Consider the following 26,582-nt stretch of genomic DNA (forward strand, 5'->3'; position numbering starts at 1 on the left):
TAAATAAGTACCCTGTGTGCATCATGAGTGTATGCGCTAACTGCCTATTTTGAATAGCCACAAGACAGCATTGCACCAGTGGTTTTAGGACTTGTTAAAACGCTAAACAAATTCAGGGATACAGGGGATTAAATCCTGACCTTATTAAAGTTAATAAGCAATTTGCCAGAAGCTTCGACAAGGCCTATTTAATCTTCTATTTTTCAAACATTCTATGTTACTTAGGACACTTGTGAAGCAGTTGATTGAAGCATACAGTGAAAGTCTAAAGACCTTGAGTCTGCTCTCAGCTCTGACTTACTACATGATCTCGGTTGAGTAAGGTATTTTATTTCTTCATACCTACATCTCCCCATCAGTACAGTGAAAATAACATTCATATGAAACACTGAGATAAACGAAAGAAAAAGTCTCAAGGTGTGTGGCACTACTTCTGTCATTTCATACCTTCTCACGCAGCATGCACTTCAGTGACAATGAGGTTCATGAGCATTCAGGATAAATACAATATGAAGCATCTCTGACAGTTATAAAACACCCTGGAAAATATAGTCTCCTCCAACCAGCCATTAGCAACACCATCTCTTTTTTTTTTTTTTTTTAAAAAACATATTTAACCTGGTTTCCTGAAGCAGAAAGAGTTCTACAGTGTTTTGTCAGTGACACCTCTCCCATGCTCACCCGACTCATTAAACTGATTATTTTGAGCACGTGATGGACTACAACAACATTGAATCCCTTATGTTTCCTCAAAACCTGGTACTAGGGAACAGAGATCCCAAACCATGGTCCTAATAAGGAAGGGCATAGAGAGCTGTCTTTTTCTGGTGGTGTTTGCTGCAAAACCTGAATGCACATACCGAACAGCCAGTCAATATGCAGAGAGTTTGGGACAAGTTGCCGTCCAGGGCACAAGCTGAATCTAAAAGGACTGTGGAAATAGAGCCTGAAATGCAAGATGTGAAGGATGGAGGACTCGTGGCAGCAGGGAGATGGAAAGGGCCGGGGGCAGCAATGGAGAAAGGGAAAAAAGTTGCTTGTCCTCAGTGAAGCAGTGTTGGGAACAGGCCACAAATGTTTTACGAAATCTGGCTTTGTTCATTATTCTGTTACAGAGTCACACAATGGCCCTGAAAGCAATTTAGATCAAAGTAATAGCTTTTGGACTTTGCACTGGAGGTGTAAAAATCTGTAATCGCCACGAACAAGTTTCAGATAACATGAGCCAGTCAGTAAGAAAACAGCTATTCCACTGGAACATAATAACTGACAACCGGATGACAGCTGGATGGAGGCTGCTGCTGTTGACAGAAGAAATCAGTCAAGCTCAGGCAAATCAGCACACCAAGCAAAGACTTTTCCAGACCTGTGCTCCTTAGAAGACCTGCTAGGCTGCAAACTCATGCTGTCCTCTAAGAATAAACCTGTTTGTTTTAGATACAATGCTATGGTGATAACATCATGAACAAATGGGCCATTGCGTCTGTAGTGGAATTGATGAAGAAGGAGATGTGCAGGGAGAAAAGGTAGGAGTTTTGCCTTTAATAATGCTCCTACACGTGATGTGAAAAGCCTGGGGGATTACCAAGGAGATATTTCCTGTAAGCCATGTTTTGCTTTCTTGATCAGTATCACATCCTTCTTCTGAGTGTTCAGCTACAGCCACCAGTTTCTCACAGTAACAAAGACCTGAAGAAAGGATCTCCTGGTCACTGAAACTGTGTCTCAATTACTACAGACTGCTGTATCACAATCACATTCATAAGCCTAATCAAGCTTCACCATATCCATATTTAGCTTCTCTTCCCCTTTGGTAACTTTGGAAAGCTACTCCAGAATCTCAGTCCTGACCAAAAATTCCCAGCTTCCTGCCTTGTTTTCTGCAAGGCTACTTCTTATTTTGTCCTCTGCCCAAATCAATGTTCCTATTTATTAAAAGGCTATTTTCCTTCTCTCATAGATTTACAGAGGTCATTTATGTCCACAACTATCCTTCAAACAAAAGACTGATGCTCCTCTGCACATATTTCCACAGTTCATTTTCTTGAAGATGAGGATTATTCCAGACAAGGTCTTATCAAAGCCTTGTCTGGCTGCTGGATTAATACTTTCATCTCTAAAAAGAGTTATACTGAAAAAAATGCTTTTCACAGCTGCAGTCACCAGTGGCTTATTGATATTACAGACCGAGACATTAAGAACTTCTCCTCCTCTGCTATTTTCACATGGTGATCTCATGGTTTGCAGCAAAAACCCCTCCAAGCTTGACCTCAAACTTCCCTGAACTGCATCCCATCCCATCTCTGTCACTCTAGCTTCACCACCACCAGATCCTGCTTGTGCATCCTCTCTCTTTCAATGACGCTTCCCAGACCTCCAAGGTTTCTTCAGCATCCTATTATTTTTGTGTCACTGTAAATAAATACAATTTTGAGCAAGATTAGTTTGTAAATGGATGTTTGAGAAACTCCACTGATAACCCTGAGTCCATACTTTCTTTGTCAAAGCTACCCAGCTTTTCTTGCCTTCAGCCACTTTCTTCTCTACCATGTTTCTCAGCTTATCCCCACTCTGTCACATTTCTGATAGGACACAAAATCAAACGCCTCAGAGAAGTCCAGGCAGGTAAGGTCTAATGCACAAGGCTTTCTCATTCGGCATGCTGTTGGAGAACTAGGCATTGGCACTGTTTCCAGCTCATGTAGCTGGAAGCCAACTGAGTATTGTCTGCACATGCAAAAATAGGCAAGTATGCTATAAGCCTCCCTTCCTATTATCAGACAGATTTAGAAGATAACAGAAGAAAAATAATCCAGGGAAGACTCCACGCTGAAAATACAGCGCTAAATGGAAGTATTATCTATTGTCCTGGGAGGTGAGTGCTGGAAATAATGGTATTACCATAGTATGGGTATGAAAACCCCGCAACACCCACAGGGAAAGAAAGGAAGTCTATAGCCAAAAAAAATGACACACCTCACAGCTCCTGCAATAGATATCGGAAACTTCACGTACAGGCAAGAGGCAATTATCCATCAATATCATTAAAGTACTGTGTGCCGCATCCTATGCTCTTGTCTGACTGGCAGCGACAGTGGGGCCTCCAGAAATCTTGAGGTTTCTGGGTGCATTATAGAGGCAGTTCAATTTAAATAGCTTCTCACTCTACTTGGCCTTTCCCATTCTGAATAGATAGGAAGCAGTTTTAAAAATCTTTAGTACATTAATGATTAAGGCCGAAAAATAATAAAAGCCTGAGTCAGATCTCGCTGTAATTAAAGTAAGAATGCCTCCAAGTGCAATAAATCAATATACAAGGCCCACCACAGAAAATTACCTCTGAACACGGTACACACGTGTCCATGGTGGGACAAGGGCCAGGATTCTGGCCACCAGATCCACAAGAGTGCTGGGGGGGTAGCTCTTGTATCTTCCAGTCTTCCAGAGCTCATACAGACCAGTGCCACGGATCACTAGTGTCGGATACAGCTTCATGCCGTCTGGGCGAAAAGCAGGATTCTCAAAAAACTCCTGCAAAAGTGGAACAAAAAAATGCAAGTCAGGGCAAAACAAACTACATTTCCTGGGGCTTCAGAGCCCCAACAAAACTAATTTCAAGACAGATTTTGTAAAAGACAATTGTAAGTATGTTTTAAGAATTACTGGCTTACATTGAGTTGCCAGTATTTTCTGGTTTATGACATTTTTTGAAATAAAGAATATGTTCTAGATTTAAAGAGAAGGCCACTAAAGAAAAAAAAATCCACATGACAATGCTATGAGTCAAATCTGTACATTGCTTCTACCTTTCAGCATGAATTCAATAGATATTGCACCATTTATTGTAACAGACTCTGCTCAGAATTAGAATAATAGAAGTGAGTGTACTTATCTTCAATCTCAGCAGACCACATTTAGAGATTAATCAATGTGTCTGGGACACATCATTTGAATAGCAATGAAGAAAAACAGATTTATTCTACAATGACGTTCTGAACAATCCTGGAGAATGGGAGGGTAAACTGTATCTCCTGCTAACTCCTATGACTAAATCCCAGCACAGAACTGCAAATTGAACAGCACTAGCTCGCACAACACAACAATCACATTGTTTTTTTGCAGATTGAATTTCAGTAATGACAATTAAAATAAAATCACTTACAAAAAAATCAAAAACCACGCAAGGCACCCTGAACCAAGCAACCATTAAACTGACTTAAGCATTGACATGGCCCTCATTGTAACAGCATCTACAGGCCAGATCTAATACTGGACTGTTGCACCCTTGAAATCCACCGCTTGATCCCTCTCCAGCATAGTATTCTCATAGTAATAAAAAAAAAAAAAAACAAAACACAAGTTTGTTAAGCGGAGTTAATGGCAGGCTGCCATGGTCCCACCAGTTGCTGCACTAGGTTTGGTACTCACCAGCACTTTGCTGAAGTGCTTCAACACATTCATGCGGCCCAGACCCACTCAGACATTTTGCTGTTTCCTACCACTGCTGCGTGTTAAACCAGCTCCTGGAGTGCTCCAGCAAGGCCTGGCGTTGGAATAAAGTCCCATTAGCAGCCTGCTGGGAGCAGGACCTCCCCACCTGGGCAGATCTGAGTGGCTCTGTTGGCTCACTGTGCTTCACAAAACCATACTTCAACACAATAAAAAGCAGCAAATGGATTGCTGCTAGCTTAAGCACACCAAAATGGATCTGCACAGACTCGAATGCATGCTAGATCCAGCACAAGGACGGGAAGAGGCGAGCAAGGTCAGAGAAACGGCAGGACCACGTCAACCCAGGCCGTTTCTGGCAGACTCCCTGCCTAAGCCTGCGGCCGGCTCCAGCAGCCTCTGCCCTGCACGCCCGCGCTTCTGTGCCACCCTACCTGCTGTGCAGCTACAGAGAAAAACAGACCAGAGAGCTAATCCAGCTGAAAAAAGAAACCAGTCAAAAAATATCTTTTCCAGGCAGACCAGCCTCTTAAGTCATTTATACACATCCTCCCAGAGAGGCAGGGATAACTGAGTCAGTTTAACAGACAAAACAAGGTCTGGACCATGGATAAAGTCATAGAATCACAGAATAGTTTGGGTGGGAAGGGACCGTTAAAGGTCATCCAGTCCAACCCCCTGCCATAGGCAGGGACATCTTCAACCAGATCAGGTTGCTCAGAGCCCCGTCCAACCTGGCCTTGGATGGTTCCAGGGATGGGGCAGCGACCACCTCTCTGGGCAACCTGGGCCAGTGTCTCACCACCCTCAGCGTAAACAATTTCTTCCTTATATCTAGCCTGAATCTGCCCTCTTTTAGCTTAAAACCATTACCCCTTGTCTTATCGCTACAGGCCCTGCTAAAAAGTCTGTCCCCATCTTTCTTATAAGCCCCCTTTAGGTACTGGAAGACCGCTATAAAGTCTCCCCAGAGCCTTCTCTTCTCCAGGCTGAACAACCCCAAGTCCACACTGCTGCTGCAAAATTAACTGTCAAATCCTGGATTCATGGTCTGATGAAGCTTCAGCCATCACCATCCCAGCAGCACTGCTGGCTTAAGGAGCAGTAAGTCCCAGATGGCCCCATAAAGAAAAAAAACCAACACCACAAGGAGGAGGTACTGGTTTTAAATTTTGCAGGGTTGTAAAACGACTCTGATCAACTGATGGACTTGGGTTACCTGCAGCTTCGCAAAACGGTTGTGCCAAAAGCTGCTGCTGCTGAGAGAACCCCATCCAGGCACAGCCTTGTTGTGCTCACCTCGTTACAGAATTGCTAAACAAATTGGTTCATGCAGAAAGTGAGACCCACATTCCCCACCCTCAGCCGCCTGGAGGGATAGCTAACTTATTTCTCCTCAAACTGTATCCAAGACACAAGACCAACCACCCCAGACAGGTAACACACCTTGTATCCCATTAAGCTGCACTATCAGTAAAGTAAATGGTTTACAAGGAAGTTGGCCAAAGGCAGATAAAGGCAGTTGACTCTGAACCCCAGTGTCAAGGTGCTCACTCTGGAGCATGTGTAGGTATAAGGTTGGTCTCCTCCTTTCCTCAGATCTGTTTATGCACTCCATAAACTCTCCTGTTCACCATGAATCTCCCATCGCCACCATGAGATGAAAAAACATACTTATCTTGGCAGCTCCATGAAATAATAAATCATCATCATCACCTCTGAGGACAGGACATAAATGACGTATTCGGAGACACCCTGGGCTGGTTTCTGCTGCAGCTCCACAGGCAGCAGATGTGATGGCTCCCTGCCCTGCCCACGCTGCCAGCCACGTCGTCCTGTTCCTAACCTTGTGCCAGCTCCGATTCCTGATGGACCCTTGACCAGGATGACTCACGTCACTGATGCAGGAAAACCCAACATGCATTTTGGGGAGAGCGCCTTTCTTGTTTCAGCGTTGGGCTGGGTTACGGAGCGGTCTATTGAGCACCGCTGATGAATCCTAGAATATCTCAAGTTGGAAGGGACCCATAAGGATCACCGAGTCCAACTCCCAGTAAGGAAGTAAGGTCAGAAACAGGATCTGCCCCCATGTGACAGCAGGGGACCATTATGTCTGCTTAATGCATCTCTTGGAAGCCTGTATCCTCCCCTCTGCCCCGAGGGTTCAGTTTGACTTTGCAGGTCAATACTCTCATTGGCGGCTGTCAGAGAAGGCAGATATGCTTTGCTCTTGGCTGACCACTCTTACCACATCTCCAGTGCTGGCCCTAGGGTGCATCTGATGCTCAAGATGTAAAGAGGGGGAAAAAGAGAAAAAAAGATAAATCACTGGACTAATTTTGAAACCAGCCAGCTGAAGCAGGCATGTTACCCAAAGTCATATAGCATATGAGATAGCGTAAGGTCAGAAAAAGAATTCAGAATCCTGTTGTCCTGGAACAACCCAAAACTTCCATCTTTTCTGGGTGGTTAGAGGTGCTCTAATGTAAAACAAAGCAACTGTGAAAGAAGGAATAAGAAAATCGTGTAAGAGGTGATTGTTCTGACAAGAGAAGCTCTATGGCCCAAGTGGCACTGAAGAAGAGAAAGACATTAAGGTGAGAAAGCAATGATGCTTCCCCAATGAGATATAGGAAGGTAAATAAACCACTCCAGCAAGGAAAAAAGGCTTCCAGTAAGGTTATGTATTAATATTCGCAACGATACTGAACCAAATGCAAAAGCATGTATGATTCACCAGGCAGAATATTTAAACATTCACTGATTTACATTGCAGATTAAAGGCAAAGGCACCAACACAGCACTAAGGTTAAAGCCATCCAGCAGTCAAAGGCAAGGTCAGAAGTTAAGATTTCTAATCACATCGTCAATTTTGCCACTTCATACATACAGCATATTAAGCTAGCTGATAATGCTACTTCATATTTCAGTAATGCTGCCATTAAAAAAGCAACAGATTTTCATATTTATTTCTTAAACTATTTCTCAAAATATCCCTCAATTTTAATTATTTCAAAAGTAATTAATTTCAAACAATACAACAAAGCAGTGTCTCCTTTTTTTCCTGAACCTCTTTTTCCAGCAGCAAACTTTAAATAGTTTCTGTAAATCCCAATATTTAAAGGCTTAACCTTTTCCCATTTACAAACAGCTTTGATTAAGTCTCTCATGAAACAAAGGAACTATAAAATGCCAACACATGCCAAGCTTTAGTAAGAATTGTAGCCTTTTCTTTTTTTAATTAGACCCCTTAAAAGGTGTCTTCAACTGATAAAAACGTTCAGAATAGTTTACTGCCAAAACAAATTCAATCCCTAAAACAACATTTGTTCCAGAGAACACCATCCCTAGCATCACTGGAGTCAACAGGAGGCTTTCCATCAGCTCTAGCAAGCACTCAATCAGAGCTTAAATCCACGTCTGCTAACGCACTGTGAAGTTAGAGGTTAAAGGTGACCCAGAGAGAAAGGATCCTTACGTACTTCCAGTCTTTTTGAACCACTTGAGGATGCAGCGTAGTGCTCTCGCATGCATGAATATTCTAAACGGAAGCACGTACAACTTCAAAGCTACTAAACCAATTTTCTTTGAACTTCAAGTTTTCCCCCCCCTAGCTAAAGACTGTAAGCCAACTAGCATTTAACACGTCTTGTATCATAAAGATGGATGCTAGAGTAAAATTTTAAAGTTGTGCATGTAGATGATGGACATGACGTGAGAGGTTATCATAGTGGTTTAATTGTAATAAAAAAAAAGGTCAATTCAGATCAGCTGAAACTTAAGTTATCTGGAGGTTCATAAACATGGACCTTTTCATAGCCTAAAATAACGTTTCTCATAACTTTGCCCAATTTATGTGGTATTAGAAAAAAGTTGAGTACTTTCTCACAGCAAATAATATAACAAGTAACCAGAGAATCATGGAATTCACAATTTTTTTTTTCTTCACCTGAGCTCCATTAAACATACTTTACTTGTAGGAACAGCTGCTCTGTGAATTACAAACAATGAATCTTAATAAGATCCCATCAACACGCATTCAGTCTACAAGGTTATACAAGTTAGCTGCTAACATGTTTTATGAGAACAGTAATTGATTTTACTAGCATATGCCTTTGTTGTAGAAGTTCCCTGTTATTAAAGCTAATGGCATCTATAGGATCCATTCATCCACCACCTCATAAACTCACTGCCACTATGAATAATCAGGGTCCAACGGGTGTAAAATTAGTCATTTAGATGCCAAGAAGCCACTGATTTTTCCATCAAGGCAGACATATCAAAGTGCATGATGGAATACTTTTGTCCAACTCCCACCAATTGCTTTGAGACTTAAAAATTGCATGACATCGTAATTACCGTCCAAGAAAACAGACATTAGTTGAAAACCAAAAGTCAACATAACACTATGTGAACCAAAAAAAGATCAGAATATAAGAAGAGATTGAATCAGGAGATGAAGTCCTGAACTCAAGCATTTCACTTTCCTGCGTGTTTGCAATAACCTTTATAATAGAAAACCTTTTAGTCACCCATGTATCTGTTCAGAGTTGCAACAGGAAGGTCAAATGATTTGGGATCATAATGAGACCACACAGCGGTTTGCTCCCATTCTCAAGTTCGGTAATAGCACAACTCAGCCAATATTAAAAGATTATGCTTTACAGTTTTAATCCGATTTTGCTGACCACTTTAAGTACAGAACAAATTAGAAACATGTTTTGAAGACACCCAAAAGCTGCAGTTCTCCAAAAAGAGAAAAATATTATTTTATGGGATTCCACTTCATCTTTTTACAGACCAAAGACTCAGTTGCCATCTTTAATCTTCCTGCTCTCAGTATGTTCAACCCTTCTAGAAGACAGCAGTTATAGGATAAGCACAGCAATTTTTTAAAGCAATTCACTAAAATGTCAGGATTTGTTAAAAATAAAGGACACCAAAATCTATTTTTTAATGACTGTCCACTAGCAATCAGGTGCCACTCAACCCGATTCTTGAACTTGTTCCTTTACTGTAGTCCCTGCATGATACAGATGATCAAATTCATGTCCGACTACATTAAGATGAACATTATCTTAACTCTCCATATTACAGCATTCCTTATCTCCATCAGCTGTATTATTTATAACTATGAATACTGGTAGCACTTGAAAGCTACCGCGTTGAATGACACTTCCAACTCTACAGGGAATGAACAATCACTTAGTAGTTTAATTATATGCATTAACAGAAGCTTGTGGCTCAAAAATGTGGCTCCGTTTTAACTCTAAATTTGCATTTTCCCCTTTCTTGTAAATGCTAGTCTAATTAAAATGTAATGATAGTATCTGCATTCACTGATACCGACAATGGCCTACTGACCGAGAAGCATGGACTAAATTCTACCTTTTTACTTGCCTTTTGGAGCAGCCTGGGAACACACACATCGTCAAGCACCAGTTGTCACCTGGGAAGCAGGGAAACGCGGTGCCAACAGCAAGCTGAGAAATGGTCATTTTAAAGTCACTTAACGTCAATATCTTTCAATTATGTGACCTTAGACTTCCTATTAAGTTACCAGAACATAGTAACATACTACTTGTTAGCTGCTCTGAACACCATCTGTTTTCAGACTTTGACTTGTGATAAATGAGAAGGTTTTAGATCTAGCTTACCACGCAGTGGGATAATGATGAAAAAGAATCGTATTTACCATGATGCATAAGTGCATATATGTTACATCCTGCGTGCAAAATCAGCAGAGCACACGTGAACATGAACACAACACAGAACATACAGTGATGATAAGGCAGATCAGCCCTCTACGAAAGGGAAGCAAACTCTCTAGCATTTCACCTGTGGCAAGCTGGAGCTTGTTCTGCTAACTGCGTGCACACCCACTCTTCAAGGTATCTTTACCTGACACTTATTTTAAATACACAGAATTAAAATACAATTGAAACATTTTTCTAATATAACCTGGGGAATTCCCAAAGTTGCCTTGGGTTTATATAAAGATGGTATGTTGATATTACTTGTGCCAAATATACCACTATTTCAGAGGTCCATCGGGTGTCACGTATCCTCAAAGAGCAACACTTCCTGTCCATTCAAATGTTCTTTGAAGGAGTGACTTGACAGCGCAATTAGTAAATCCTGTTGCTGAATCACTGATGTCCGAGGCAAACACAGTACAACATGGCAACGTTTTTAGTTAGGCTCTTCTGAAATGCACGTTACTTTATATATGGTGTCGTGAATCTCTATAAAATTGATTCAAAGGTAAATGAAAGGCAGAAATAAGTCGAGTCACTTCTGCACTCACGACAAAATCTCCTATAGATGTGACCACGGGGCAAAACATTTCTAAAGCAGATGACCCAAACTTCCAGCTCTCCTGAGAGCATGTGTAAAGCATTCTGCAATCCCAGGAGGAAAGACCATTTTCCGGTTAATTGTTATAATTTTCCTGACTATTGACAGCTACGTAATAAAATCTTTTCCGTTCCTGACACATTCAAGCTGTCATATTTCACCATGTAAATATGATTATGGAAACTACTAAGCCAAGAAAACAGTGACATAAAGCCCAACGTTTCTGCCATGAGAGGGTCAGTTCTGTGATGGTGACCAGCATCTATTTTTAGCACGTCCGCCTGCAAATCTCTTCAACACTAGTATATATTAGTGTGCAGAAAAGCAGCACATCAGAGATTGTAGCATGGTAATGCACAGTATGTGAAACAGAAAAGTTTGTTTCATGTTAATTTTGCATATTGATTTTGCTAGTCTTCAAATTCCTGAAGGAAGACACTCAAAATACTAGAGAAGTTTATCAGCAGCACATCGCTGCAGACCTTGATATCTCTTACTGAACTATTACAGTAGTGCAAATTAACAAAAAAAGTATGGTTTTGGTTGCCACTTAACAGACTAATCTATACGCTTATTTTAGGATGTTCTATAATGCCTCATATGTAGACTTTGAATGTCAAGTAAGAAAAGTGGATTTGCCTGCTAACGTCCAGAGTGAACAGGGTAAAGGACCTTGTAACTCACCCTCCAAGATGCAGGAAGCCTTTACACCTCCTTTCTTCCCCAACAGCCTCAAAAACCCCAAATCCACATGCCAAAGGGAACTTTTCCAAAAGCGTCTAACAAGTGAATTCTCATGATCTCCAGCTTCAGTAAGAAAACATTAAACCCATCACACTGAACTCAGAAACAAGCTGCTCTTGACTTGCAAAGCAACCGTTATGGTAGAGACAAAATAACTGACAGGAGCATTTAGTCCACAGACGTGAAGCTGTCTTCAGCGAGTTATTTACCAAGACTATGCACCTCAGTGTCATAAATACCCTAATTCTCTACGTGGTATAGGAAACTGCTGCTGCCAGACAAGGAGGGAACATGCCTGCCTCCCATCCCATCCCTCCCACGGTCTCTTTTTACCCCTGGACTGTCAGGATCTACAGGTTGCCTTCTAACACTCTGTTGGATAGTTGCTCCCTCCAAGTTTGCACAGAACTTACCGCAAGGAGATCGTAGACTGCAACAGTCCCTGGCCCTGCTATAATACAACTCAATAATAAGAAGAGACATTTAACATTTGGGAGAGGCCTTGGGCATCAGCAGCATGACCTTGGAGCGTGGTTTTGACTCCTGAACACAGTATCTATCTGAACACCAAGACAAATCTCTCCAGATTGTGCTCACTGCACCGAGCAGTCCCATCTGCTTAGTCTTGCAGGTGCTCCAAGTGAGTCTCCATTTATTACGCAGTTTTGGAGGAACCCATGAGAATACCTCAATCAATTTGCTGTGAAGTTTCACCTTCACTTTTACCAAGCACAGAACTCTGGTCTTTATGTTTCTGGAAGGGTCAGCTTTCCCCTAGGGCTAAGTACAGGAAATACAGCATTTTTCATTGTCTTAAGTACACAATTTTTGAAACACAGATCCCTGTAAAGCATGTCTTCTACCCTAAAAAACATTGAGATCAGCAACTCCGTAATGTTTTTGATAATCTAATCCTCCTTCATCAGACCTCTCCTTTCCATAAGGAGCATCAATACAACCATGTGCTCTCTCCCACCCCACTCAGCCCTGCAAAAGCTTCTCTCATTTATGTTCACAGCAAAACCACTATGCTTTTCCAGTATGCTTTTTTTATTGAAAAAAAACCCATACCCCCAAAACAACCCCCCCCAAAACCCCCAACACAACACAAACCCAACAACTAAGTCCTCAAAAACTTAATTTGGACATCATGGTTTATCCACCCTGATGACAAGCATTCAGTTGCTGATGATGATTTGTGCTAAGATACATATTTTACTGAATGATGCTCTCTTTGCCTAAATGCCTGGCAAATTTTAACTCTCTGTCCAAGATACATCCCTTTATTCCTGTGCTCCTTTCCACTTGCCTGTATGTTCCCAGCCATATGCTCATTATTGACTTCAACAGCAAGGGGCCTTAGTGAAAGAGCCCCAGAAAACAACTTTTGAATGCTGGCATGAAAAACCACCACTTGAACAGACAGAGCGGCTGTATGAGCCTATGCAACGCACAGTTGTTAAGCGCAGAAATGATCTTTTAGTTCAGGTAGAAAAAGGGTCTCAACTGTACCTTTATATTTAGCAGAGGCTTTTTCTGAATGGGAGGCTATTTTAAAGGTAGTGATTGTTATTATCGTAACTTTTATGGCTGGCATGCTGGAGGAAAACGTGTGTGCAGACAAAATACTAATTCAGAAAGACAAAGGAAGCAATCCAAGATCCATAATAAATGCAGTTTTTCCACACAGCCGTCCAATTTATCATGTCCATACTAATGGTATAGCAGTATGTACTGTTCCTAGGCAGTACAATGCAATGTAGCAAAGATCACGCTGCTACTGAAACTGCCATCCTTTGCATTTTCTGGTTTAAATTGCGTCACCCTATCCACATTATGCATGCACCCCCAAATGATGCAGAAGATAAGGGACCAGTTTTACCTGTACTATTCAATTGATTCAGCTATTCTGCTCCTGTACAGTGGCACACCGAGGGCTGCAGCTTTAACTTCTACTTTTTTTCTACGTCACACATACCCAGAGAGAAGTCCGACCCGCTTTATAGGAAACGTACCCAGCGCTGCAGCAAACACACCCAGCGAGCCAGTAAAAGGTATTTCCACACAGACACTGGAGAGGGAGAGAAGCTTTGCGCACACAATTCAACCATCTGCAGAAGTGGGTACACACTGGGCTTTACGTAGATATTTTATCCACAGAAATATGCACGCAATTATCTGTGAAAATAATTTCTAAAAATAGCCTGTTCCTTACTACCACGATTCTCATTAACATAAAAATTACCACAGCGTTGGCCATAGTTCATGGAATTATAATTGTTTCCGAAGTGAAGAGCTTTTTAGCTCCAACAGTTACTAAGACTCCAAGAGAAGCTCTAGTAACTGAAGGACCGATCATTAAATACCGCCTAATCTGTTTCAGCAAGCGTGCCCATGAAAAAAAAAAAAAAAAGACAAATTTTCAGAGGTAATGCTGGCTACCTGCCCAATAATAGTGTTTCAATCAGATATTTGGTAGGAATTGAAAGGAAAATAATTTACCCCACTAAACATTTCAGAGCTATATTTAAAAACACAGGTAATTGTCCTCCCAAAAGAATAATAAAAAAAAAATAAAAAAAATCAATGTAGATCAGCAATTTAACTGTCCTTTATTACAGTTATTAAAAGCTCCTGACAGAGGTGCAATATATTTCATTACGAACTTAATCTCCTTAATAAAAATGAGAGCCCTCAGGAAAACTATCTCCTTATTTACAGCTAAAGGCAATACAACAGTATTTAAAGTTTTACAATAACATCAAATACATTGCAAAGAGAAAGGACACTCATATAACCCACTGCATTACTTGGCCATTATTTTTCTCTCCTGTGTTCAACACACCCAAGAAGGCTGTAGCCCTCTGCATAACTTACACTTGGATCACAGATGCATCAGGCATTTCACTAAAATTAGTCTATTTCTGGGAAATGCTTATTTTGCAATTCCTTCAGAAAAAAACCCAGCCTGACACAAGACTGTAAGAAAAGGAATTTTCACCAGACTAAAATCATTCAACGATTGCATTTTATTTAAGGAACGCAAGATTGGCTCTGCTGAATTGAACCAAAAATCTCTTCAGTCTGATACTTGTCTCCTGTAATGACCAGTAAATGGCCCTGCCTATGCTTTTACCCTCATCATTTCATTAATACAAGACTTTAGATGGACAGAGTGAAGCCACAGGACCTCCTCATGGGTCTCCTCAAGGAAAAAGAGCTTCTCAGCAACTGCAGGCCTATCTGATGTTTCTGGGCAGCATCCACCAACTCCCACGTGCCTTCAGAGCTGGAGGGTTCTGCCAGCAACTTGCTATGACACTTCCCCTGACACCTCCCACACTTGAAATTTCTAATCTTCTCGCTCTCCTGCCCTGTTTCCTTTCCTTTTTTCTGCTCCCCAGATTTATTTCATCTATGAGGGGTCTTTAAAGTTGTTTGAGATGGGCTTACAGCCATCCCTCCCAGAGGACCAAGAAGAACAGCAACAGTAAATCATGCTTAGGCAAAGACCATAAAAATAAAATAAAGGCAAACATAGCAATATCATCTCCATTAATGAATATGTTACTAGCTTAATAATATTTATTCTACAGTAGATAAAGTTTGTTGATTATACTATTGCCACTCAGTGGCTCTGCAGAAACAGAATGAGGAATTAGTAACAGCATCCTGGGAATTCTTTAGCCTCCTAAAGTTTTTGCTTAAATCCCAAGTTCTGCTTGGTAGCCCTGTTGGCAAGTGTGATTCATGAATCCTCCCAACCATTTACCCCTAGAGTCACCTCATCTCTCTCGTGCTACAACAGCAAAGCTGAGTGTTTATCGCGTTCCACAGAATGAGGTGTCTGCTCTGGTAACAATTCCATTATTCCCGCTGAGTCCTTGATTTATTCTAGCTATTATTCTAATTATTTTCTCCGACCACCTGCTACGTGAGGCACTGTGAATCAGTCTTATCTGTTATGCTTGCATTTGCCAACGAGAAGTAGCAGAGTGTGTGTGTGCGTGTGCGTACATATAAACTACCTGACACTACTGGCACAACCACATGGGTGGTGGGAGGAAGCAGAGCATACTCCCTCCCTGCAGCGTTTTCCCATATGTGGAATGGGGTGGAAAGACCTGAAGTAGAAAGGAAATCCTCTGAGGCTATAAAAAGAATCAATAATAAGGGAAGAAAAGAGGCATGATGGGGGAGGGAGTGGAGAAGCACAACATAACTGGGACACAGGACTCGTACATCCACTCTGTTTAAAAAAAGTACCTGTAATAATCTTCATGATGAAGGCAGGCAAAAAGCCAGTCACCTGCCACTTACTGTAAAAAAGAATATATACATGTAACAAAAGATCTAACATACTCAATCCTATCAGTAAATTAAAGATTTGCATACTTATTAATAAACTCCTCAGGAAAACAGTTGCTATACACACACACACATAACTTTGAAAACCTAGATATGGTTGCAAAAGAGTAACCGATGGGCATCCTAGCTGCTGGACAGAAGCAGCAGGAAACACTTCCAAATCAATAGGTCATAAGGGACAGAAGCAATGTTACTCTTGAAACCATAATTACCTGTTCAATTTGAAGAAGCACCCAGTATTTTTAGTACGCAGTCAGCACAATCAGCAAGTTATTACCTTCCCAGGAGAAGCCCCTGTATTTAATATATCAACTGGTAATGAAGGCAAGGTGCTTAGACCTCCTTCTAAAGTCAACTCAGCTCCTTTTTGTCCTGCCTTTCCCTGGTCTGAAATGCACATGGCTAGAAAGGAGGTTAGTACCACAACAAATCAAGCTGTTTTTTTCCAAACTTACCTAGAACTACCACAAAATAAAAAAATCTATAAGGATCCTTGATAAGCCACAGGTATCTGTCCCAAAAAGTCATAGGTATTTTCTAAGAAGATTATACATTTTAGGAGAATACTGCATAAAAGAGCACTACTGCTGCTCATGAACAGCTTAGTACTGTTGCAAGAACACAACAGATGCTCTCCACTCGGTTCCTCTCTTCACTCTCACATTATTTTTTGTCGTAGAAGTGTCTAAATATTTACCAGCATGGACTAACATTTATACAGCACAACATAGAAATTAGTTGTTTTAATAACTCAAAACCATGATATAAAATGTTAAGGTAGGAAATAGAGAATGTACTATCTAGCTGAATCCCTGAAAAAGAAGGAATTACTGTCTGCTGAATACTTCTGTTATGTTCAGTAGTGCAAGGCTCTGGGGAAGGGGGGAAAAAAAAAAAAAAAAAAAAAGATGGTTGTTTTTACCCTCTATTCTCTCCTATTTAAGACAAAGGATCTTTTAAAAATAAATTATAAAGCATTTAAGATAGTATGAGAAAGGCAGAGGAGAAGGGAAAAGGAAGAGGATAGTGGTCTCTTGTTTACCGTTCCATCTTGAAACATGTCACAGTGATCCACAACCTCTCCACTCTCATTCCCTGCAGCTCCATTTTCTGAAACGCACAGCGATCACTTAGCTGGGCATCAACTCTGCAGCTGCCTCTTTCACACAGGTCTTCTTTCGTGTGCTGTCTGGTCTCAGATCGTGGTGGGGACCCTATGCACCTCTCTAACACAGGCATTTTTGATTCCTTCTTCTCTCCTTTCCCATACTTTCTTCTCTTTAAAACAAGACACATATAATTCTTCTCCATGTTGATGTGATCTATCACCTCTTCCCCACCAGCCTGCCTCCCCAACTCCCATTTTTCTTCCTCACTCTGCAGCATGCACATTACTTCTTGAGGGCTTCATCCTCCACACTGATTACTCATCCTCCAACTCCTCATCAGTATGTTCACTGGCATCAAATCTTAATTTGATCTGTGAGTCCTGCTTCAAATTTCTGAACTCATTAACAGGGCTGTCACTTGAGTTGGTCTTCACCCCATCAAGCTCTCTGTATTCTTGAATTCCTCTTCTTAACCTATCATCTGGTTTTCTTATTCCCCTGGTTAGCATTTCTCTTTCCTGGCCCTCCAACCAGCCTTTTTGCCAATTCCAGCCCTTCAGCAAAAAAAAAAATCTGATCTTACCTTAACCCTTCCTTTTCTAAATTGAAAAATTTCTTAATTCTCTTTGGACCTCATTAACATCTGCTCTCACTTTTCCCATTCTTCCCCATCACAACATGCAAATTCCTTCCTGCCGTGTCCCAAGGCTGGCCCACCATCAACATTGGTTTTCCCAGGTCCTAAAGCCAAGAGACTTCTCTGGCAGAAATAGTCTAAACCAGTTGACCTTCTCTGTTCTGTTTTCTCCTTCTCTTGCTTTTCTATCCTCAACTATTTTCCCAGCTTTCTTTTAGTCCCCCCTTTCACAATTCCAGCCTTTTCACATTGTTGTCTCCTCTTTCAGAAAACTTTGCCTTCTGCCTCTTCTATTTCTGCACAAATTGTCATAAATAAATTGACAAAATACAGCATGGCACAACCCTTCCCCTGACAAGCAGGGGAGCCTGCTGACCTGCAGAAACTGGAGGCAGTTCAGCGTCACTTGAAGTTATACCTTTTAAAGTGAGTCCCCAAATCTCCTGCAATGAAACAGGAGCAACTCCATATCCGACAGTGGAAAAGCCTTAGCCATTTATCATGAATAAGCAGCAAAGAGCAATAATCACTAAATACTTTCTATGGAAGCTTGTAATTCTGCATTAAATAATTCCTCCCTCTTCAGTTTTACATCTTGCAAATACCTTAGATTACTGTCTCCTTTTTGCTGGGTCTTACCCAAGGTTAGCTCTTTAAATCTTTTTGTCAGTATCGCTCCTCTTCCACCACAAATTCTCTCCAGCCTAATAGTACTTCACTAATGACAGGCCCGTAGAGAATGCAGAACTACAGCTGTGACTTCATGAGATACTGAGTAAGGGACTTGGGTTCTGCTGTACCCTGCATCACAACTAATTCTATGAAAACACAGCTAACATGATGTCCACCCTCCACCTCCTTCAGCATTATAAGAAAACAATCCAGGAGCAACAGAGTCTGGGGCAGGAATTTTGAGTTAATTTTAGCTCTCTCACTGACATCACCTCCAGTTTTGTGCACATTTTGTGCACAGACTTTTCCCCAGTCTCTCACTTTGTCACATGAACATAGTATTTGCTATGTACCATGACATTATATTTATGAAGAGTTCAAGGAATTCTGCACAAAACCCCTTAGAAAAAGTACCTATCACAGGTTTCGGAATTTCCTTCATGTACTGTACAACTGCATTTTCGATTGGTTCTTTCTAGACGTGCCTGTTTACAGCAGAGCAAGATAAACCTTTGCTTTCTGCCTGGACTTCTAATCAATATGTTCCATTGCATTAATAGCTTTTTAGTGCCAGAAAGCACCTAGTCTGACCTTGCACAAAAATATACCTGGGACTCCTGTGTCATGACTGCAGTTTCTGCACTATTTTAAAAAGATGACCAATTTTGACTTAAAAAGAAAAAAATGTAATAATGAAAAAAAAATCTACCATGCTACCAGGTAATGTGGTTAATTCCCTACACTGTTCACCATTTGCTCTTCATTCCTCATTTCCATTTCTGTAGAAATAATTTTATATTTTCTTCCACATCATTGATAAAGATATTGAATAGCACTGAGCCAAGAACAGAGATGCTATATAATACACCTATACACTCTACTTTGCAATTAATTACCTTCGAGATAGTATGCTTTTAACTTTGAATCATGTACTATTCTAAATCCACGGAAAGAAAACCACCTTGGAAAAAAGTAAGAGCCCTAGTTAATATTGGAAGAGCTATATTCCACAGAGACCCGAGTGACTCAGTCTTTCATGAGGCAAGGATATAATTTTCTGGATGAAGTAGTTCAACAAATCTTTCTCACCCTCCACCTTCAAAAATGAATTTTAAATTATTTGTCCTTAAGAAACAATTCTGGCCTGGATCGTAACTAATAGCTGAGCTAAGAAAGAGAAGCAGCATGAGATGAAAAAGCTGGAACACCCTAGAAACTCCCGGTTATTTTAAGGCATACTCACAACAAACTGGTCCATGTCCCTTTCAAGCCCCATGTTTGGTAGATCAGGCATCATGTGCGCCACTACTTTAAACCCGGCATCCTTGGCTAAGTGAAAAGACTCGCACACAGCCTTCACAGTGTGACCTCTGGGAAGAGAGGAAAGAGATTAAGGATCATACAGAAAAAGACATATTTTGATACATTTAATTGACATTCTCTAGGAAGCAAGAAGGGTTGAGTTTGGAACATGACTGCTAATAAAGTATAGTTTATACTAGGGGCTAAAAGTAATGCAGTTTGCCACTTCTATAGCAGGTGAACCCCACCAAGGCTACGGCTATTCAAATCACAGCCTGAGAAACTTTGGAAAGCTGCTGAAATTTGATTTGTAAAGCAATGACACAAGTTGATGCCACAGCACAAGCTAGGACACACTGCACTGAAGACTCTGTATAATCAGAACAAAGCATAACCAGAAACAAAAGCAACAGAAGAGCAAAAGGAGAAGGATCGGGGCTAAGTAAAACCAGCTAGCTAGAAAATCATTCTGCAACATGCTTGCCAAACTCTCAAGTATTCCATTTAGAGAAACATAAACTCTTCTCAACTTCCGAGAGGTGCCAAACCTCCAAAGCATAGGCTGGATTAGGACTCTTGAAGGATTTCATGTTCTTCTCCACTGACATCAAACCAAACTAACTCAGGCTTGCTCTGCAGAGCTCGGGGAGAGTGGGAGCCCAAACGATGGCAGGAACAAAGATTGAATCTCAGTAACTCATTAGCCTCAAGCAAATTCCACTCTCCTCCCACCTCCATGGCTCAGGAGCCACCTTCTGCCTCCACAACAGCAATCACTCACTACAACCAGCTACGAGGAGGTGCCCATCACATGTGAGCAGTCTTCCCACAAAGTCCTTGCTTTTGCTCTTCCCCAGCTGGGAGGGGTCTTCCACTACTAGCTGACATTTCTGGACATTTCTTTCCCTCAGCATCTGCCACCTTCTTCCCTCTCCAATCCCCGTCTTCTTCCCGTCACACTTTCATACCAGTTCACCCCATCTTTTGGAATTCCTTGCCAAGAGATTAGCTCAGCAGTGACTCTTCTTCTCCTCCACAGTCCTTTGGATGAAAAATTAACACCATCGGGCATGCCTTCTGCCAAAACCTAATGTTAACCAAACCAAACAGCTATTTCCCTTGGTTTAAGGACCTCTTCCTTCCTCCCTACTGGAAGATCCTGCCTCCATTAAATCCCTACATGTAGTTTTATGACTCTAGTTTTATTTATGATTTTTTTTTTTTTTTCAGAAGTATTACGGTGTTTTTCTGAGATTGTTCAAGGACAGCATTACTCAAGACCTTGAGTAGCCTGAGGGGAGTAAATGGAGACTTGCTTCATAAATAAAAATTATTTTCTTATTAGAAGTGGAATTTGAGCTGCATCAATAACTTGATTATTTGATGCCTAGATCTGTTCTTGAATATTTTTCTGCCTCACAGCCACCAAAAGCACTCAAAAACCTCACTAATGACTTATGGAACATAATAGAAAGTAATTTCCAAACAGTTAGCCTAATTGGTTGTAATCTGACATTTTGCTACAAGCAAAATATTAAAAGTTTAAAGCCAAAACACATCCCCCACAAAACAGAAGAACAGAAGCAAAATGAGGTCATTTCAAAAGAAAGAGAAACTTGAATCACCCTTCTCTGAAAGTATATTCCAATTCATTGTTCTAAAAAGTTGCAGGCAGATATCTGAGTGAACAGCCTGCATTTTCCCTGCTCTGAGACAGCCTGCAGCAAAGCCTTTTAGGAATTCTGCAAGCAGCTTTGAAAAGTGCCTTTAAAAATATAATTCTACACAGGATTACTTCTGAGTGAAATCAAGTCAGTAATATACTACTTCATTCTTCTTCTGATTCATCAGCAGGAAAGCAAGGGTTCATTAGCAAACGTACAAGCCAAAAGTGATGTACAGCTTTGAACGATTTATGGTACCAGCTCTGATGTGACAGACAAAACTGGAGGGAAACTGAAGATGACTGAAGTGATAGCTAAGTGAGGTTTTAAAGTTCCACCTCATGATAGGACACCTTTAAAAGATTTGAGGTGAAAAAAAGGTTTTAAAAGCTGAAGAGAAATCAATTGTTAAATTTACAATCTGTGTCAGAATTAACTGTAAATGAATACGTCTAGCCTAAGAGCAAGATCTAGCTTCATTCCTTAGTATGGATCTTTTCATTTGGAAAGCTCTGACATCTAGAGGAGGAAAGTACCACCAATAAATATTAGCTCTTAACTCTTGGACTACTTAATAACTGGCTTTTCCTGTCTACTGAGACCTGGAGCCTGACCATTTCATAGCAGTGACATCCTGCACCATGCACCAGCAATACTATAGCTAAACCCACAGGGGGAAACTCATTTTGGATTCTTTCTTTAAGTCTCTAAAAGAAAATGTCCAACATTTTCAGTTTTGCACTACTGCCTTTAAGGTAGGTATTAACGAAAATGTGCTTTTATTGAACCATAATCTCTCTGTCATTACCTATGATTATGGTTATTAAACATCTTTGGTAGGTGACTGGAATATGCAATAAGAATGAAAGCAAGTTGAATGAGTGTCAGAAGTGAAAAAACAAGAGAAAAATCACTTCTTTCAAAATCTCAACAGAATTATCAGACTTGCAATATAAAAAAAAAAAAAAAGATTGGCTTATTTGCCTTTAAGAAGTGGGATGAATGATATATTGCACACTCTCCTATGTAGGACAACTGTTCTTTTGGCCACAGGTCCAAGATGACAAGGAATAAGTCACAGGCCTCTTGCAAATATATTTTGCAATCCCTAGAGATACTGTATGCTTAGGATGACTGTGGTTAATCTATCAACAGGCGTTGTTTCTGGCTATGTCTCACCCTCTGTACTTGCCAGTGTCATCTCTCCTCTCCAATACTCAGCAGAAAAAGGTATCTGGGGTAGAGAACATGCTGTTTGCTGGTAAAGTACCTCCAATAGATTATACTGCACTGTATCTACTCAAGGCTATAGATTATGAATTACATAGGATAAAAACTATGAGCTCTCCCTGGGCACAAGTTCCACTTCAGAAAACTGCATTTATTTATAAAGCAATAAAAAAAAATAATAATTAAAGAGGTGTACGTTACAGGAATAGAATATGAGTTTAAAATAAAACATCACAAATAACTCCATCTTCTCAAGCCATGGTCTACACAATATCACAAAAAAAAAAAAAAAAAAAAAAAAAAAAATCCATGAAGCCACTGCAGTTTATTAGTTCTTCTTAACAGATGTATGGCCACACAAGCAAGGAAATGAGCTAAATGTTTCAATGTTAAATGGGTGTTCAAGCAAACAGGTCAAGACACACTACTCAAGAGTATTCCAGAAAGCATACAGAGAGCAGCCACGCTCAGCTTCGCACTGAAGCTTTCTTCTCACCTGTTGGTGTCCCTGGCCACATCCTCGTACACGCTCTGCACTCCGATCTCCAGCCTGGTACAGCCGTAGGATAACATGTCGCTTAGATGCCGCTTCAGGCAGTAATCTGGTCTGGTCTCTATTGTTATCCCAACGCATTTTGTCAGGCTTCGTTCTGAATATCTGCAAAAAAACATCCCCTATTAGAATTGTGAAGGTGTCACAGGGTAACATCAGAAGAGTTTCCAACACCTTCCAGGTGAGGGTTTCTGTGTCCCTACCAGAATCAAAATCCAGGTTAAAACCCTCAAATATCCCAGCAGCCGGGGTGCCCTCAACCTTACGGCAATGCATGGATGAAACAATACGCAAATATGCACACTAATAAAAGTCTGGGGTTTGCTTTGTATGAAAAAAGAACTGGGCTGTGGCAGCCTTGCAGGGCTTTTTTAAACAGTACTTGTTAGGAAGACGCTCCCAGACCAGACTAAGCCTTCAGTACTCATTGTCTGGAAACGAAGCCTGGGCAAAAGGGAAAGTCAGAGTAGGCAATGAGAATCGTGTTTAGTTTGGGGGACAAACCAAAGGCGGCCTGAGCACTTGCTCCCATTCAGACACTGATGATAATACAGGACCTCGTGTCAGGGAAAGTTTGGTACAGTCAGTATATTTTCATTTGCTTCCCATGGTGTACAGATAAATTGCAGGGATTGCAACAAGATCCAGCTGCGTTCTCACAAGAAAACATACAAGACTGTCCATGAAAAATTCCACAAACCACTTCCCTTTGTGAGCAAGCAGCAGGCTCACAACTTCATTGAAGTCTAATGCTGAATTGAAATTCATTGTTACCCTTTTCCCCCCTCCTCTCCCATTTATCACTGCATGTCTAACAAAGGCTAATTATTCCAGCTAGTAGAAAAATCCACTATTGATGACAAATGGTAAGTTACTGACTTACGAGAGAGTAAAACAAAAGAAAAAAGGAATCCAAAGCAGCCTTGAACCAAAGTTCACAAAAGGAAACCATCAATCAACATAATCTCCAACACTACCAGCAAGGATAATATTCCTTTCCATAAAGGAATCACTTCACTTGACCGTCTTTCCTGCAGAATATGGTGGTTGTATAACGGAGGACTGCAGCACAAGAGAAAAGATTTACAGCAGGAAGAAGGAAACTTCTTTTGAAACCATTTGAAACTGCAGAGATAATCTGGATAATTCCCAAACCAGGGTGTGGGCAGGATTAACAGCCACTGTTTGAGAGGAATATCGGTCTCTTTAATGGCCCCAAATGATGAAGGTCTCAGTATTAATATTAAATGTTGCTGAAAAGAGGACACCTTGAGTAAGAGAAAGATGTTACGCTGATACCTGAAAGAATACTGCACACCAAAATCACAAGGATGACTAACTTCAGCTATTTATTAGGTGTTCTATAAAGATTCATCATCTGATTTCCAGCTCTGGATAGCTGGAAACTTCTGAATCAAAGTAGAACTCCAGAGCCTGCCTCAGAGCATGATGGAGGTCCAGTTTGACCACCCCCCCATCTCCTCCAGCCCCCCCCCCGCCAAAAAAAAACAGCAAAAAAGCCCCAAGTGGGCTCAGACTCACAAGCAAAAATATTAACTCCCTTCAAACTGTTAAAGCCTAAGATACATAAAGACCAAGATATTTGGGGGATAGACTGCAATGGCTGTCAAAACAAGCATCTTACAACCCACCCCCCCCACCCCAAAACCCATGTAAAACATTTCAGAGTTTGCGGCTCACTAATCCGACAGACTAACAGAACAATTGTTTATCACGTCAGGGAAAACATTGTGAACGTGTGATTCATTAACATCAGACTGAAAAACACCCACTTTTGAAGATGTGATTTGCAAAAATTAAAGAGAAATTTTAGCTAAGGGGGGGATGGGGGGGGAAGTCACCAGATAATTCACCCGTCATGCCAGAAGGTACATGCTCATATTAAGCACCTGCAATCAGGCTAGAAATACTGAGGGGAGACAAAAATAACTGTATCCCACCCCCCCAAGCAAATTTATGGCCAAGATATAAAACGCTGAATATAATGAACACCAATAGACCCTAAACTATAACGTCTGCTAAGGGCATCTACAGGATTTCAGTATGGTGTAATGGCTAGTAAAATTGTCTTGCCCAACTCTACGCTGAAAAGAGAAGTGTGTCTTAATGATAACCAGAAAAGCAAAACAAAGATGAACCCAAAACAGATAAAGTAACAAAGATGGCATTTCCAAGGAAAGTCACAAACCTCATCAAATCACCATCTTCTGTAAGAAATGGGTATTTTCAACCCAAGCCACAAGTCCTCCAGCTCTCCCCAGCAGTCCCAAAGACTTGTGGTGAGCAAACAGAGCGCAGTCTCATACTCTACTTTCTCAACGTAAAATAAAAGCTTGAATCAAGTGGTCCATATTTAATAAAGACTAGAGATTTCTTTCAACTAATTGGAAAAGAGAAAGAAGTGTGTGATAGTCAACCTTCCATGGAAGACGATTCTGGCAACACATCTCCCATCGGTTCCTGAATAAAGAAAGAGAAATTTGACTATTCTTCTGTTTTTTCTCAACTTTCAAACTTTAAACACCATTTCGATAGTTAACATTTTTCCTATTTGCAAAATGAGCAAGTTTATCTCATTTGAAACCTAATACTAAATCTAAGGACAGGCACAAATTGTAAGATTACAAGTTAATAAGCCAAATGCAGAGTATCAGAAGTGGACATGAATTAAAAGCTTTACTAGATCTAAATAAGCTGTCATTTTATGGAAGGAGTTATCAAAAAGTACCCATAAAAGCTGTACTGATTATTATTATTATGCAGCACAAAGCTGCATAATAAAACTAAGTTAAAAATTTATTTAAAAAAAAAAAAAAAATCTGTCAGTGTTTAACGTTTAGTTTCAACACTTTCCTATGCATGTCCAGCACCTCCTTCGCTGACCGAGTCAATGGTGAGCTGTAAGAGAGAGCTTGGAGACCTGAAAAGGGCAGGAAATACTACATAAAAGGTTATCTCCTAAACACTGGATTTGCATCAAGACAGACACTGATTTTTTTTTTTTTTCTTTACATCAAATTGGTAAGATATCTTATTTTAAAGCACAGTCAGGATCTGAGACAGATATTTACCAGCCAGCAGAAAAAAAGACAAACTGATGTATGCTGAAGAGTAACACTTGAAGTGGAGAAAGCTCTTGGATTTTTATTTTTTTTTAAATTTTTAAAGAAGTAACATCTTTGAAATCTGATCCCGATTTGCAGATCAAGTCACAGATTATTTTTTTTTCTTACTACCATTACTAATCAGTGACTTATGTAACAACTTATAGCAGATCGTCTATTTCAAGACTGACTTTGCTTCTCCTATATCTACTTTCAGTACCCAGGTTTCATCACAACTGCCCGCTGGAAACATGGTTTCCCACTTTTCTAGCAGGTTGGGTAGGCACATTTTTGCCCTTGCAAATCCGTGCTGAATCCCCCTGGACACCTTCCCGACCATGGAAGCAGCTTCCACAGAGACATGCTCCACAA

The 26,582-nt window shown here is 40.7% G+C and overlaps 1 protein-coding gene across 1 annotated transcript in view; it reads right to left on the bottom strand.

Annotated features, from left to right (window-relative positions):
* ELP3 (elongator acetyltransferase complex subunit 3) overlaps positions 1-26,582 on the bottom strand; it is a 91,647-nt gene that overhangs the window by 36,040 nt on the left and 29,025 nt on the right. Inside the window, exons 8-10 of the mRNA XM_030037421.2 lie at positions 23,029-23,190; positions 19,580-19,706; positions 3,338-3,531 (exon numbers count right to left, since the gene is read on the bottom strand). Coding sequence (XP_029893281.1) covers positions 3,338-3,531; positions 19,580-19,706; positions 23,029-23,190 — 483 coding nt within the window. The remainder of the gene's footprint in view (positions 1-3,337; positions 3,532-19,579; positions 19,707-23,028; positions 23,191-26,582) is intronic.

Source organism: Aquila chrysaetos, chromosome 15, assembly GCF_900496995.4.
Source record: "Aquila chrysaetos chrysaetos chromosome 15, bAquChr1.4, whole genome shotgun sequence".
NCBI classification, from domain to species: Eukaryota; Metazoa; Chordata; class Aves; order Accipitriformes; family Accipitridae; genus Aquila; species Aquila chrysaetos.